Raw genomic sequence first — 14546 nt, 5'->3', positions numbered from 1 at the left:
CCTTAATGTCCTTACTTCCCTGGTATCATATCGAGATCCTCGTTGCACTTCTCACTTTTAGAATAGCTTCCAAAAGGCCCTTGGTAGCAACATGTACTTCAATACTGGTTATCACCCACAAACTAATGGGCAATTAGAGTGAACCATTCAAACATTGGAAGACATGTTACGCACTTGTGTTTTGAACTTTGGTGGTAGTTGGGATCAGCACCTTCCCCATTGCGAATTGTCTTATAACAACAACTACCACTTTATCATCACTATGGCTCTATTTGAAGCTATCTATGGTAGGCCTTACTGATCTCCAACTTACTAGAATGAAGTTGGGAATAGGCATCTCCCTATGAAGAATTATGTCCAGGAAACCATCGAGAAGGTCGACTTCATTCGAAGACACCTCGTCATTGTTTAGAGTCGTTAGAAAAGCTATATGGGTAGTCAAAGAAGGTCTTTGGAGTTTGGTGTTGGTGACAAAGTTTTTCTTAAGGTCTTTCCGTATATAGGAAGATTGCAGTTTAGAAATAGAGGAAAGTTGAGTCCTCGCAATGTTGGAACTTTTGAGATCAGAAGACGTGTAGGCCAACTTGAGTACCACTTTCCATTGACCCTAGAATATAGAGTGTTACACGATGTTTTCTATATCTCAATGCTTAAGAATTATCACCATAATCCTTCTCATATCATTCCACACTCGATGGTTCCTATCCATGTAGAAATGGCTTATGAGGAGTATCCTATGAAGATCATTGATTGAACAGAGAAAATTCTACACAATAAAAGGATTCCCATGGTCAAGGTATTATGGTAGCACCACACTCCAGTGTAGGCGAATTGGGAAGTGAAAAAAGAAATGTAGAAACAATTTTCCAAATTATTTTAAGAACTTATTCAAATTTAGAGGAACAAATTTTTATAAGATGGAGGAAATGTAATACTCTGAACCTTTGTGCTAAACTGAGATGTCAAACTCTATTATTTTTGGGCCTTATGGCAATTTATATTTCATAGGTATTTTTACTTTAAATTTTATTCACTTTATTTTATTTTCGTTGAATATTTCAAGAATTTATTCTTATTTAATTTAAGTTAATTAAGCCTAATTTTAGGAAAAATTGAGAAAAAGGAGAAGGAAAAGAAGAAAAATAAAACAAAAAAAGCAAGAAAATTTGAAGAACCTACGAGCCCCACGTGTCAGCAACCTTCCTTGTCGGTTATCACATTGAATGGTCACCCTTGTCAGATGGGACCCACAGCCACGCACCTTGCTCCACTTGGCCTCTTTGATCTTTGCCAAGTGGCACGAATCTGGTCCTACTTGCCCCTTTATAAAGCCTTCCTTCCCTCTTCATTTTTCACCATTTTTTTTCTTTAATCTAGCAAATTTAGAGAGAGAAAGAGAGGAGATTTTAGAGAGAAAAAGAAGTGGAAGGAAGTAAAAAGCTCACAAGACCCTTTTTTTCTTCACCAAAGAGATATATCTTAATACGTTACGGTTACATTAAGGGGTTCTTTTATCATGGCTACCCCACTCTTATAGGGCATATCCAGAGTACACTATACTTTACATTTAGTTAAATAAAAGATAACAAGCTTCCATTAATAGAAAAGTGCAGAAGCATTACATCCCTTTATATATATACATTAAATACACGCAAAATAAGGCTTTAAATTTTTTTTTCATTTTTACTTTATAAAGTAAAAGTATAAAGTAGTAACCTGAGTTTTTATAGAGTCTGACTTGCAAAAGACTTCTCTACTATTACCGCTTACTCCTCAGTAATCTCTATACGATCTGAAAATGATGACGGAGTGATATACACTATCCTAATAAGTAGATATCATGATACACAACTTAATACATGCAGTATATAAAGCTTTCACATACATCAAAACATATATCTTATACATTTATAAATAATAGATAACTAAATTAGAAAATAGATAACTAAATCATAACATTCCCTTGGCTACACTGTACAATGAGCTGTACTACATAACCGTTATGGAGGGTCGTTCGCATCTTCCTGCTACCTTGCATGCATAGGTGCACACTTAACACTTAACACATCCCCATGCACTCAAAAGGGAATGGTTATGCATGGGCACACAAAAGCATAACATCATGCAGGTGCTTTCAGAAGGGTTTACCTTAATAATAATTAATGCATACTTATTAAAATCACTTTCACATGGGTAAAATAACACTTAAAACACAATAACACTTTCATAAACACTTGCACTTTATGAAAGTACGTATAAAACACTAATGAAAACACTTGAAAACTATGTATACTATGTGATCACAAGACTTACCTTAGGTCTAATGCAATCAATTTAAGCTCTCTTTATTTGAGCAGTGTCTTCCCATATATTTTCCTCTAGTGAATTTGGCATAGTCTCCCCTTATATATACTTTAATTTTATCTTTTTACTCAGGGAGAGTCTCCACTTATATTTCTTTAATTCCTACCAAGGTTTTGGCACCATTTTCCTTTAGAATTATCATCATTTTACACTCAATAATGTTATCATTCTAGGTAAATTAAATCTCTTAAAAAGAAACTTGAAACTACATACCTTATAAAATATGCTACTTTAATTTCAACAAAGTTTTGGCTTAATTTCTAAGATTTTTCTCTCACAAATTCAGCAAAATCTCTTGATGCTTTTGAGGAATTTCTAACCTTAAAAATATCCTTCACATCACTCAAAAATCATCCTCAAATTCTCTAGACAAATGGAATTCAAATAAAGGAGAAATCTTACCTTAAGCTCGCGAGTTCTCCCTTGGTTGATTATGAGCTTTCTTTACCTCTCCCTTCTTCTCACAATTTGGGCAAATTTTCCTCAAGGAAAAACTCCCAAATTCCCTCACTTCTCTTAGGTAGGCACCCTTTTTTGTCTTTTTTTTTTCTATCCTCTCTTTCTTCTTTCTCTTTCTAAATTTGTTCTCCTTCACTCTAGAATGTTTTTCCCTTCTTCCCACACCCCTATTTATACAGGATAGATGTCCATGCAAGTTCATAAGCATGGGAGAGGTGGCAAAATGTGATTGGGCACTTAAACCTCCTCAAGCTTCATCCTTATCCTTATCTCTTACTTTTCTTAGCCTTTAAATAATTCTAGAGTATTCTAATCTTATCCAGACTCCTCTCACATTATATCCACCTTTTAAGATATTTCATATCGAATATGGGCTCCATTCAATATGTTTTGGGCTTCTTTAGGCCCACCTAGACCCATAAGGCCCAAAACTGCACTCTATGCACATGCCTTCACTTCAAATAGCCATACCTCCCTTGATTCTTATGATTTGTCATCCCATTTTACCTTCACTTCTTCTTCATGGTTTTCACTACTTATGAACCAAATTTGAACTCCAAACAATGACATTCGGCTCATCTAAGGTCCAAGTCGTGCACAAAGCTAGGCCCGTACACATACCCTTACTTCAAAACTCCTTTTTGCTCAATTCTTATTCAATTTGGGCTCACTTATGCTTCATGTGTTCCTCAAGTAGGAAGCTATGACATGGTTTTGGTTTGGGCTTCATTGGAGTCCATTTGGCCCACCTATTGCCCAAATAAACCCAGAAGGTCAAAATTGTCCTCCATGTGCATACCTCATAGGTTTGGCCTCATGTCTCGCACATTTTCATCTATAGAAAATTTTCTTTTTCCACAAACGTTGTCCTTAATATATTGGCTAGTGCTTAGCAAAATTAGAGTCTCAAATTCCAAGTATTTGGATCTCGGGACACCAGTCAAGACCAAAGGGTTAATTGGGGATTCTCTGGGAATTTTCTCCCTCAAATTGGGGATTTCCCTCATGATTGTTAATCCAATTACTCTCTCAAATTTCCAAATCATCTTCTTACCTTCTATAATGTTGTTATAGTCTCGAGAAGTGTTCTTGGGCCTAGAGAACTCAATTTCTTCCTATTGAGGCAAAAACTCTTCTCAAGGGATTCTGGCTACCCAGTCTAAAACAGAAATCACTCCATTTGACTCAAAACTTAGTCCTTAATCTTATCACATCTCCCTTCATACGTACACACACTTAATCAATCATATCAAACATGAGAGTTCAAATTGGGAAAATCTGGGCTATTACATCTTTACTATTTTTATTTTTATTTCTAAGTGCAATTTTTAGTTAACTAATTTGGGAAAATTAAAGATTTGTTTTAATAGAATTCTATGCTTGTTTTGGTGATTAATTTTTAAATATATAAGGCTTTATTCATGATGAATGTATTATAATGATGATTTGGGATACATATGGAATTGACCCTTTATTTTTCCTTGGATAATGGCAAAGAGGGTTGTCCTATGAGGCTTTAGCTTTAAAGAATAACCCGATTGTCAAATTCAGGTATAAATGCCCTTTGGCCAAATATGTTATTGAATCTCCACCGAGTTCTGGATATGAAATAGTTATGGATACATGATGAAATTTGATTATCATAAATGAATACTGAACGTGAAAGAGAAAAGAATGAAAAATTGTTTGACTGCTATCTCTAAGGGGTTTCTTTTTCTCCATCCTCTAAACAAATATTAGTGAATAATTCCCTATGAATGATCGGTGTATCCCTCTAACGAAAGTGGATTTGCGAAATAATATGTAGGGCCATAGTGGCAAAGTACGACTTTGTGATAGATTATACCCAATATTGTTATGGAACTGTCCAATATGGTTATGGAACTAACCCAATATAATTATGGAACTGTCCCAAAATTGGGGAATGAATTTGCCCTAGTGGGGAAAATGAAATAATTTGGTCATTCACAATGGTAGTTAGGAATCCCCTCTACCCTTAACAGATAAATGTTGGAACAGTTTCGCACAAAAGTTGATAAAAGACTTAATAAAACACAAATATGGTTTAGATTAATTTTTGATAGTGCTTTTAATGTAATCTTAGTGTCTAAATAGTTCCCGTTGACTTATTTGTTCATGATTGGTTCTATGCTTTATTTGTCTTTACCATGATTGATGTGATTGCCTATTTTCATAAGTCAAATAACAATCATTTTTAAATATATAAAATGTGCTTGTCTGTGGCAGCTTATGAGATAAGCCTTTCATTGTGAATCTCAACTTTTCTTCTTCAAGGTTACTCACTCTTTACACCTTAGCAATGTAATCTAAATATTGCTTCCTTTACTATGTTTACATGGAACTCACCCCTAGTATGTGCCCCCAGATGATTGAAATAATGACATGCTCAATGTGTTGCCCCTTGAAGCTTGTTTGGATCCCTTCTTGGATCCTTAGGATAGTTACGAGTGCTTTATATTGACTACACTCTGATGACTTTTTTCTAAACATTTAAATGACACTTATTTGTATATTTATATTTTGGTGGCCAACCATTGGCCTTAGGTGTAAAGTGAACCTTGATTTTTTCGTAACGAATTCCTATTTTCTGCTTCAATGTTAATGTATTTATTAGCACTTGTATCTATTTCTATTATCTGACTCCCCTTTACCCATTATGTATTTTGAATATCAAATTATTTTTCTTCCGCTGTATGAATTATGTATGCACATGTATATGTTCTGTTATTGAAAACCTTTACCCCATTGAGTATTGGGATGTCACAATCAGAGTCCTCCTATTCCTCAAAACTTTTTCCTCTTGAGCAATGATTTTGACAGGATACTCCACGCAAGTCATGTCAGAATAGACTGAGAATCATTAGTGCTGAATGATGTGAAAAGGATCGTGGTGATACTTCCTAAGCATTGAGACATGGAAGACATCATGTAGACCCATGAGTTTGGAGGTAATACGATAAACCATGGGGCCAACACGTTTTAGTATGTCAAAAGGTCCTAAAAAACAAGAACTCAATTTTTTTCTCTTCCCATACCACATTCTTCCTTTGTTTGAAAAGACCTTGTGAAAAAAAACAATTGTTCAAAGCAAATTCAAAATCTTTCCTTCAATTGTCAGTGTAGAGAAGTGATGATCTGTAAACGACTTAAGAAAATAAGAATATGGTTGAGGTTAATTGTTGATAGTGTTTTTAATGTAATCTTAGTGTCCAAATAGTTTCTGTTGACTTACTTGTTCATCAATGGTTCTATGCTTTCGTTGTCATTACCATGATTAATTTGATTGCTTGTTTTCATAAGTCAAATAACAATCTTTTCTAAGTATTTAAAATATGCTCGTCCATGGGAGCTTGTGAGGTAAGTCTTTCTTTGTGAATCTCAACATTTCTTCTTCCACGTTACTCATTCTTTAAACCTTAGCAGTTTAACCTAAATATCCTTTCCCTTATTGAGTTTAGATGGAACTCATCACTAATCTGTGGCCCCAGATGATGAAAGCAATGACCCGCTCAATATGTTGCCCCTTGAGACTTGTCTTGATCATTACTTGGATCCTTAGGATAGTTACGAGTGTTTTATATTGATTGCACTCTGATGAATCTTTTTTAAATATTTAAATGATACTTATTTATATACTTATATTTTGGTAGCCAACCTTTGGCCTCAGGTGTAAAGTAAACCGTGATTTTTGTGTAAGGACTTATTTTTTGCTTTGATGTTAATGTAGTTATTAGCACTCATATCTATTTTTGTTATCAAACTCCCCCTACTCATTATCTATTTGGGATGTCACATGATTTTTCTTTCGTTGTATGAATTATTTATGCACATATATATGTTTTGTTATCAAACACCTTTACCCTATCGAGTATTAGGATGTCACAATCAGAATCATCCTATTCCTTATAACTTTTTCTCTTGAGCAATGATCTTGATAGGATACTCCATGCAAGTCACGTTGTTGGTGTTGAATGATGTGAGAAGGATTGTGGTGATACTTCTTGAGCATTGAGACATGAAAGGCATCATGTAGATCCATGAGTTCGAGTGGTAAGGTAATACAATAAACCATGGGGCCAACACGATCTAGTATCTCAAAGGTCCTATAAAACGAGGACTCAATTTTCCTCTCTTCCCATACCGCATTCTTGCCATGTATGAAAAGACCTTGAGAAAAACACAATCATCCATATCAAGTTCCAAATCATTCAGTTTATTCTCATCATAACTCTTATGTCACCTCGAAGCTGTGATGATCTATAAAAGACTTAATAAAAGACGAATATGGTTGAGGTTAATTGTTGATAATGCTTTTAATGTAATCTTAGTGTCCAGATAGTTTCTGTTGAATTACTTATTCATCATTGGTTCTATGCTCTCTTTATCTTTATCATGATTGATTTGATTGTCTATTTTCATAAGTCAAATAACAATCTTTTCTAAGTGTTTAAAATGTGCTCGTCCGTGGGAGCTTATAAGGTATGTCTTTCTTTATGAATTTCAATGTTTCCTCTTCAAGGTTACTCACTCTTTAAACCTTAGTAGTTTAATCTCAATATCGTTTCCCTTACTTAGTTTACATGGAACTCACTCCTAATTAGTGCCTCTAGATGATGAAAGCAATTACTCACTCGATATGTTGCCCCTTGAAGCTTGTCTGGATCCCTTCTTGGATCTTTAAGATAGTTACAAGTGCTTTATATTGACTGCACTCTGATGACTTTTTTTAAACATTTAAATGACATGTATTTGTATATTTATATTTTGTAACCCACCATTGGCCTTAAGTATAAAGTGAACCTTGATTTTTGTGTAAGAAATTCCTATTTTCTGCTTTAATTTTAATCTAGTTTTTAGAACTTGTATCTATTTCTATTGTCCGACTCCTCTCTACCCATTATGTATTTGGGATGTCACATGATTTTTCTCCTGTTGTATGAATTATTTATCTACATATATCTCTTATGTCATTGGACATCTTTACCCCACTAAGTATTGGGATGTTATAATCAGAATCCTCCTGTTCGTTAAAACCTTTTCTCCTCCTGAGCAATGATCTCGATAGGATACTCCATGCAAGTCATGTTTGAATGGACTGAGAGTCATTGGTGCAGAATAATGTGAGAAGGATCATGGTGATACTTCCTTCACATGGAGACATGGAAGACATCATGTAGACCCATGAGTTTGGGTGGCAAGGCAATACGATAAGCCATGGGGCCAACACATTTTAATATCTCGATAGGTCTTTCAAAATGAGCACTCAGTTTTTCTCTATTTCCATACCGTTTTCTTCCCTAGTATAGAAAGATATTGAGAAAAACACGATCATCCACAGAAATTCTAAATCCTTCCTTCAATTATCAACGTAGCTCATTTGTCGACTCTAAGGAGTGATGATCAGTAAAAGACCTAATAAAATACGAATATGGTTAAGGTCAATTATTGATAGTTCTTTTAATGTAATCTTAGTGTCCAAATAGTTTTTGTTGACTTACTTGTTCATGATTGGTTCTATACTTTCTTTGTCTTTACCATTATTGATGTGATTACCTATTTTCATAAGTGCTTAAAATGTGTTCATCCGTGTGAGCTTATGAGATAAGTCTTTCTTTGTGAATATCAATGTTTCTTCTTCAAGGTTATTAACTCTTTAAAGCTTAACAGTGTAATCTACATACTGTTTCTCTTACTGAGTTTAAATGGAACTCACCCCTAATCTGTTCCTACCAGAAGATGAAAGCAATGATGTGCTCTATTTGTTGCCCCTTGAAGTTTGTCTAGATCCTTTCTTGGATCCTTAGAATAATTACGAGTGCTTTACATTGACTGCACTCTGATGACTCTTTTGTAAGCATTTAAGTGACACTTATTTGTGTATTTATATTTTGGTAGCCAACCATTGGTCTCATGTGTAAACCGAACCATAAAGGGACCGTCGGCTGAGCTACCCATTAAAATCTATGAGGATCCTGTGGATCTGCAAACCATGAGTGCATGATTCTTCTCGCACTCTGATGAGTCCAATACTATAATGATAGAAGTGGCCCTCTTTTTGTATTTTGACATTTGCATTTTGTGGCCACTTCTAGCCTCAATTATATATATGTAATTGAAACTCGTATATTTTGTAAGAGATTTGTATCAATTTACTTTGCTGCATAAATTTTTATCATGCACTCATAATCTATTTTTGTATCTGACACCCATATGCCTTAATTAGCATTTGGGATGTCACAGATGGTTTCAGAGCTGCATAAATTTTTATCATGCACTCATAATCTATTTTTGTATCTGACACCCATATGCCTTAATTAGCATTTGGGATGTCATAGATTGTTTCAGAGAAGTTAAGCAGACCAAATCCGTTACGATTGAGGCCGTAGGTAAAAAAACCCTTAGGATATCTAGGAAGAATAAGTCTTTTTTTCCAAATTAGACCACCAACTCGTGTCTTCCTTTCTTATGTAGGAACGACGCGAGGAAAACCTCTCGTAGAGTGTACAGAAAGACCCGAGGCCCAAAACTATCCAGCCAGGGCTGAGTTTATCGAACTCTTGCAAGCAATCCAAGGGTTGACAGTAGCTGTAGGACAAAATCAAGCCAACTCTTGTCAGCACCCTGCCCCAAAAATACCGAACAGCTTAGAGGTCCATTTCTCATTACATAGTGGAGTTTAGGAAGCTTAACCCGCCATACTTTGAAGGTGGCCCTGACCCTTTAGTAGCCAAAGCCTATATCCTGTAAATAGAGAAGTTTTTCTCTATCTTAGATTTAACTTAGGAACAAAAAGTTCTCCTAGCAGCCTTTATGCTAAACAGTGAAGAAGAACAATGGTGGCGACTTAAGAAGGAAGTTCTTCCTATCACTATCACCTGAAAAATTTTCATGGATACATTCTATGATAACTTTTTCCCTACTTATGTCCGATAAAAGGAGGAGGAAGAATTTTAGCATCTCTGCAAAGGGAATTTGACGATTGCCCACTATGCAGCTCGTTTTGTCCAATTGTCTAGGTTTGCCCTCTAAATGGTAACCCCTAAAAGTCGTGAAGTTAAGAAGTTTTTGAAAGGCCTTTGTGCCAATATCTATGATCAGTTTGTGACTCTAAGACCCAGCTTATATGCAGAAGTGCTAGAACATGCCCAGTTTGCCGAAGATCTCATCTTGGCCAGACACCAATGCATTGCCTGAGTTTATACCCAACAATAACAACCCCAATAACCCAGAAGAAGATTGCTCGACCAAGTAAGTAGCCACTCCGATAAACAAACCTGAGTTGCCTTTTCCCCTTCTCTGCCTCCACCTATTAGACAGCCTGCTCGACCTTCCCAGCCATGTCAGCATTATGGTCACTCGTATGGTGACCTACCCTGTCAGCGTATCAATCATGTCTGCTATCAGTGTGGAAGCACCCAGCACCTCACAAAGGACTTCCCCCAACAGCCAAAGGATGTGGCCTGGCCTATAGCCCAGGGTCGTGTGTACCACCTAGATGAATCTAGTGGTCTCCCAATCCTAGTTCTTATCCAGGGTATGCTTTATATTCATGATACTTCTGCCAAGGATTTGATCGATACAGGTACTACTCATTCTTTTATTTCTTGTGCATTTGCTTGTAAACTTGATATTAGGCAAGAACTTTTAGAGAAAATATTAACGGTAGAGACTCTCTCTAAGAAATTACTAGAAGCTCACTGTGATTATAAGGTAAAGGCTTCGGGAATAAAAGTATTTGTGAACTTAATACCACTAGACTTTTTAGGATTTGATGTGATTTTAGGAATAAACTGGTTATAAAAATATAGAGCAATGATTGATTGTGAAAGTAAAGTTATAACCTTACGATCCCGTAAAAAGAAATAAATTCTATTGTTATTATTTTTCCTAACAGTTGAATAAATAGGAATATGGATGCTGATCCTACTGTGTATTCCATACCTGTTATTTGCAATTTTTCAAAAGTCTTTTCTGTCGAACTACCTGGTCTACCTCCCCCTTGAGAAGTAAAAATGTTAATTGGACTGCTACTTGGAACCCAACCAATCTTGAAACCTATTTATCGCATGAGTCATGTTGAGCTCACAGAACTAGAAAATTAACTTTCTCAGCTACTCACGTAGAAGTTTATTCGCCCTAGTCATTCTCCTTGAGGCGCTCTGGTATTATTCATGAAAAAGAAGGATGGCTCCCTCCGATTATGCGTGGACTACCTAGAACTCAACCGCGTAACGGTTAAAAGTAAGTACCCTTTAGCTCAAATCAATGATATATTTGATTAGTTGTAAGGAGCAACTGTATTCTCTAAGATCGAGCTCAGATTAGGATATTACCAGCTGAGAGTCAAAGAAGATGATATTCTAAAGACTGTTTTTTAGTGTAGGTACGGTCTGTATGAGTTCAGGGTGATGCCGTTCAGGTTAACTAATTCCCCTACTGCCTTCATGGACCTCATGAATAGGGTTTTTTGGTAGTACTAAATTAGTACATCATCGTATTCATTGATGACATTTTAGTGTACTCCAAGAGCCTAGAGGAACATGCGGTCCACTTGTCGGAGTGTTGGGGACACTTCACTGAAACCAGCTGTATCTTAAACTTAGCAAATGCTCCTTTTGGTTGGATTGAGTTTCTTTTCTTGGTCATGCAATTCAGAGTGAAGGAATTTTTATGGATTCAGCCAAAGTTGAAAAAGTGATCAACCAGAATCCACCTACCAATATAATTGAGGTACGTAGTTTCCTTGGTTTGATAGGTTACTATTGGCGATTCATTGATGGATTTTCTAAGATTGCTACTCCGTTGACTCGACTCACTAGAAAGGGTGTGCCATTTGTCTAGAATTATGAATATAGTGAAAGTTTATGGAATTAAAGCACCATCTTACCTCTGCTCCGATGTTGATCCTCCTTAACAACACAAGAAGGTTTCAGGTCTACTATGATGCATCTCATATTAAAATGGGATGCGTTTTGATGCAGCATGGTAGAGTGATGCTTATGGATCCTGGCAATTGAAACCCCATGACTAAAACTACCCTAGTCACGACTTGGAGATGGCAACCATCATCTTTGTCTTGAAGATATGGCGTCATTACCTGTTTGGTCAGACCTTCAAGATTTACACTAACCACAAAATTTTGAAGTAAATCTTCTCGCAGAGGGAGTTGAACATGAGGTAGAGACATTGGATGGACCTCCTGAAGGATTATGACTACAAAATCATCTACCACCTCGGTAGAGAAAATGTAGTTGCTGATGCACTAAGCTGTAAGGAGTTCGCAGTGTTAGCCAAAACCATGACCTCCAATTGGAAGTTAATTGATAATATGCAGTCACTTTGCCTCAAGTATTATGGCAAAGGTACCTATATAGCTCATATCTGAGCTCTATTAGATATTTTCATGAAAATGTAGGAAGTTTAGTCCATAGACCAAGAGCTCACCAAGAATCTGGGTAAATTCTCTTATAAAAAATTTCCTGATTTTAGCATCTCAAATGATGGGTTGTTTAGATTTTAGAACCAAATTTGGGTTCTTGTCACTGTAAGGATGGATGTTCTCAAGGTTGCCCATGCCTCAAAGATATCTATCCATCTTGGGAGTACTAAGATATACTGGAACTTGAAGCGCCAATACTGGTGATCAAGAATGAAGAAGGACATTGTCGACTACGTCTCCTGATGCCTTACTTGCCAGAGGATTAATGCAGAACACAGAGACCCAATAATTTGTAACAAGGCCTCTCGATTTCAGAATGGAAGTGGGAGCATGTAACCATTGATTTTGTCACCAGACTACCCAGGACCCATTCTACTCATCATGCTATTGGGGCCATCATTGATAAACTAATCGAGACTGCCCATTTCTTGCCCATCAGGACCACTAACTCCACCAGCAAATTAGCCCGCCTTTATGTTGATGAAATTATTCAACTTTATGGTGTTCCCTCATCCATTATGTCTAATTGAGATCCTCGATTCACCTCCCACTTTTAGGACAGGTTTCAAGAAGCTTTTATGTTTGGATTGTACTTCAACATAACTTATCATCCCCCAACAGATGGTCAGTTATTTAGACATTGGAAGATATGTTGCATGCTTGCATCCTTGACTTTGGCAATAACTGGTATGAGTATCTTACCCTGTGTGAATTTTTTTATAATAATAGTTATTATTCTAGCATCAGCATGACTCCGCAAGAAACCCTGTATGGTAGGCCCTGTCGTTCTCCCACTTGTTGGAGAAAAGTCAGAAACCATCATCAATTGGGACTGGACTTCATCCAAGAGACTATTGAGAAGGTCACGATCATTTGTAAGAACTTGGCTACTGCCTAGAGCCATTAAAAGAGTTACACTGATAATTATAGGTGACCCTTTGAATTCACTGTTGGAGACCAAGTCTTCCCTAAGGTTTTCTCCTACAAGGAAAAAATATGGCTCAGAAAAAGAAAAAAGTTGAGCCTTCGTTATGTGGGACCTTTTTAGATCATAGAGCGCATTGGACCCGTAGCATACCACCTTACTCTGCCCAAAGAGTTTATGGATTTACATAATGTTTTCCACATCTCTATGCTCAAAAGGTACCACCCTGAGCCTTCTTATATCTTTCCTCACGATGAGCACAGCCGATATGACTTATGAGGAATTCCCCGTAGAAATTCTTAGATGGACCGATAAAGTCTTGCGCAACAAGACGATTCCCATGGTGAAGGTGCAGTGGCAGCACTATACACCAAAAGAGGCAATGTGGGAGTTGGAAAGCGAGATGAGGAAAAAGTTTTTAAACCTGTTCGAGACAAATTTGGGAACAAAATTTTTTTAAGGTGGGGGAGATGTAACACCCCTCTCACCAGTGTGTTTAATTATATTTGGAAAACCCTATTTTATTCGGGCCTTAAGGTCACACTAAACTAATTTAACTTTATTTCGTAACATATTATCATAATTCGTAAGTTATGCTAGTTTAATTTTATTTAATTTTTTCTAATTTTGTTTTGATTTAATTATTTTTCATTATTTTTAAAATAAAATTTTTTTAGAAAAAATAGAAAAAGGGGAAAAAATCCTGTGTGAAAACTCCTGTGGAAAAGGACTACCCGCACAGGCATTCGAGAGTTGTGCACGTGCGACAGGCACAGGACGTGCGCACAGTGCGCACGTCCCATTCGTGCATGGTGCGGGGGTCAGACCTACATGCTCGTCTTGTCGTGCGTAGGTAGGCCTGTCGGCATGCGTCACATCACGCATGGACAAGGCTAGCACCGCACATTGTGCGCACGCTATCTGCACTACAGACCTACGAGGAGAGGCCTACGTGCCTGGGGCCTGCACAGTTGGCCTGCGAGCATGGGGCTTATGTGTGGTGCCCCAACACGATAGGGTAGCCTAACACTTGCAAGCTAGGCCTGTATTGTGCTCTAGGCAGGTGAGGCACACTACCACCTCAGGTAGTGTGCCACTATCGACCTTGGGCAACGTGCCACCGATTGAGGTGTTGTTGTTAGTGGAAAAGGATTTTCCTCTATTTTTTATGCCACGTCAAATCGAGCATCTTTCATTTTCAACACTCTCTCTTTACTGGATTTTGCAGCTTGGCGCAAATCCAACAGCTCCCATTTTTTATAAATAGGGGTCCTTTCTCCCCTTTTTTTCTCACTTCTATTCTTCCACTTTTAAGAGTTTTAGAGAGGGAAAGAGAAA

General features: G+C 36.9%; 1 protein-coding gene across 1 annotated transcript; it reads left to right on the top strand.

Moving 5' to 3' along the window:
• The first annotated feature begins 430 nt into the window (after nucleotides 1-430).
• On the top strand, nucleotides 431-754 carry LOC148241974 (uncharacterized). The gene has a single exon (XM_088210339.1). It carries the CDS (start codon nucleotides 431-433, stop codon nucleotides 752-754), a length of 324 nt encoding a protein of 107 aa, XP_088066465.1.
• Nucleotides 755-14546: the final 13792 nt, after the last annotated feature.

The sequence above is a fragment of the Carica papaya genome, chromosome 8 (assembly GCF_054855325.1).
Source record: "Carica papaya isolate Zhongbai chromosome 8, ASM5485532v1, whole genome shotgun sequence".
Lineage (NCBI taxonomy): Eukaryota > Viridiplantae > Streptophyta > Magnoliopsida > Brassicales > Caricaceae > Carica > Carica papaya.
Note: the sequence above shows the minus strand (reverse complement) of the source record. Positions and strands in the feature narration are given on the sequence as shown.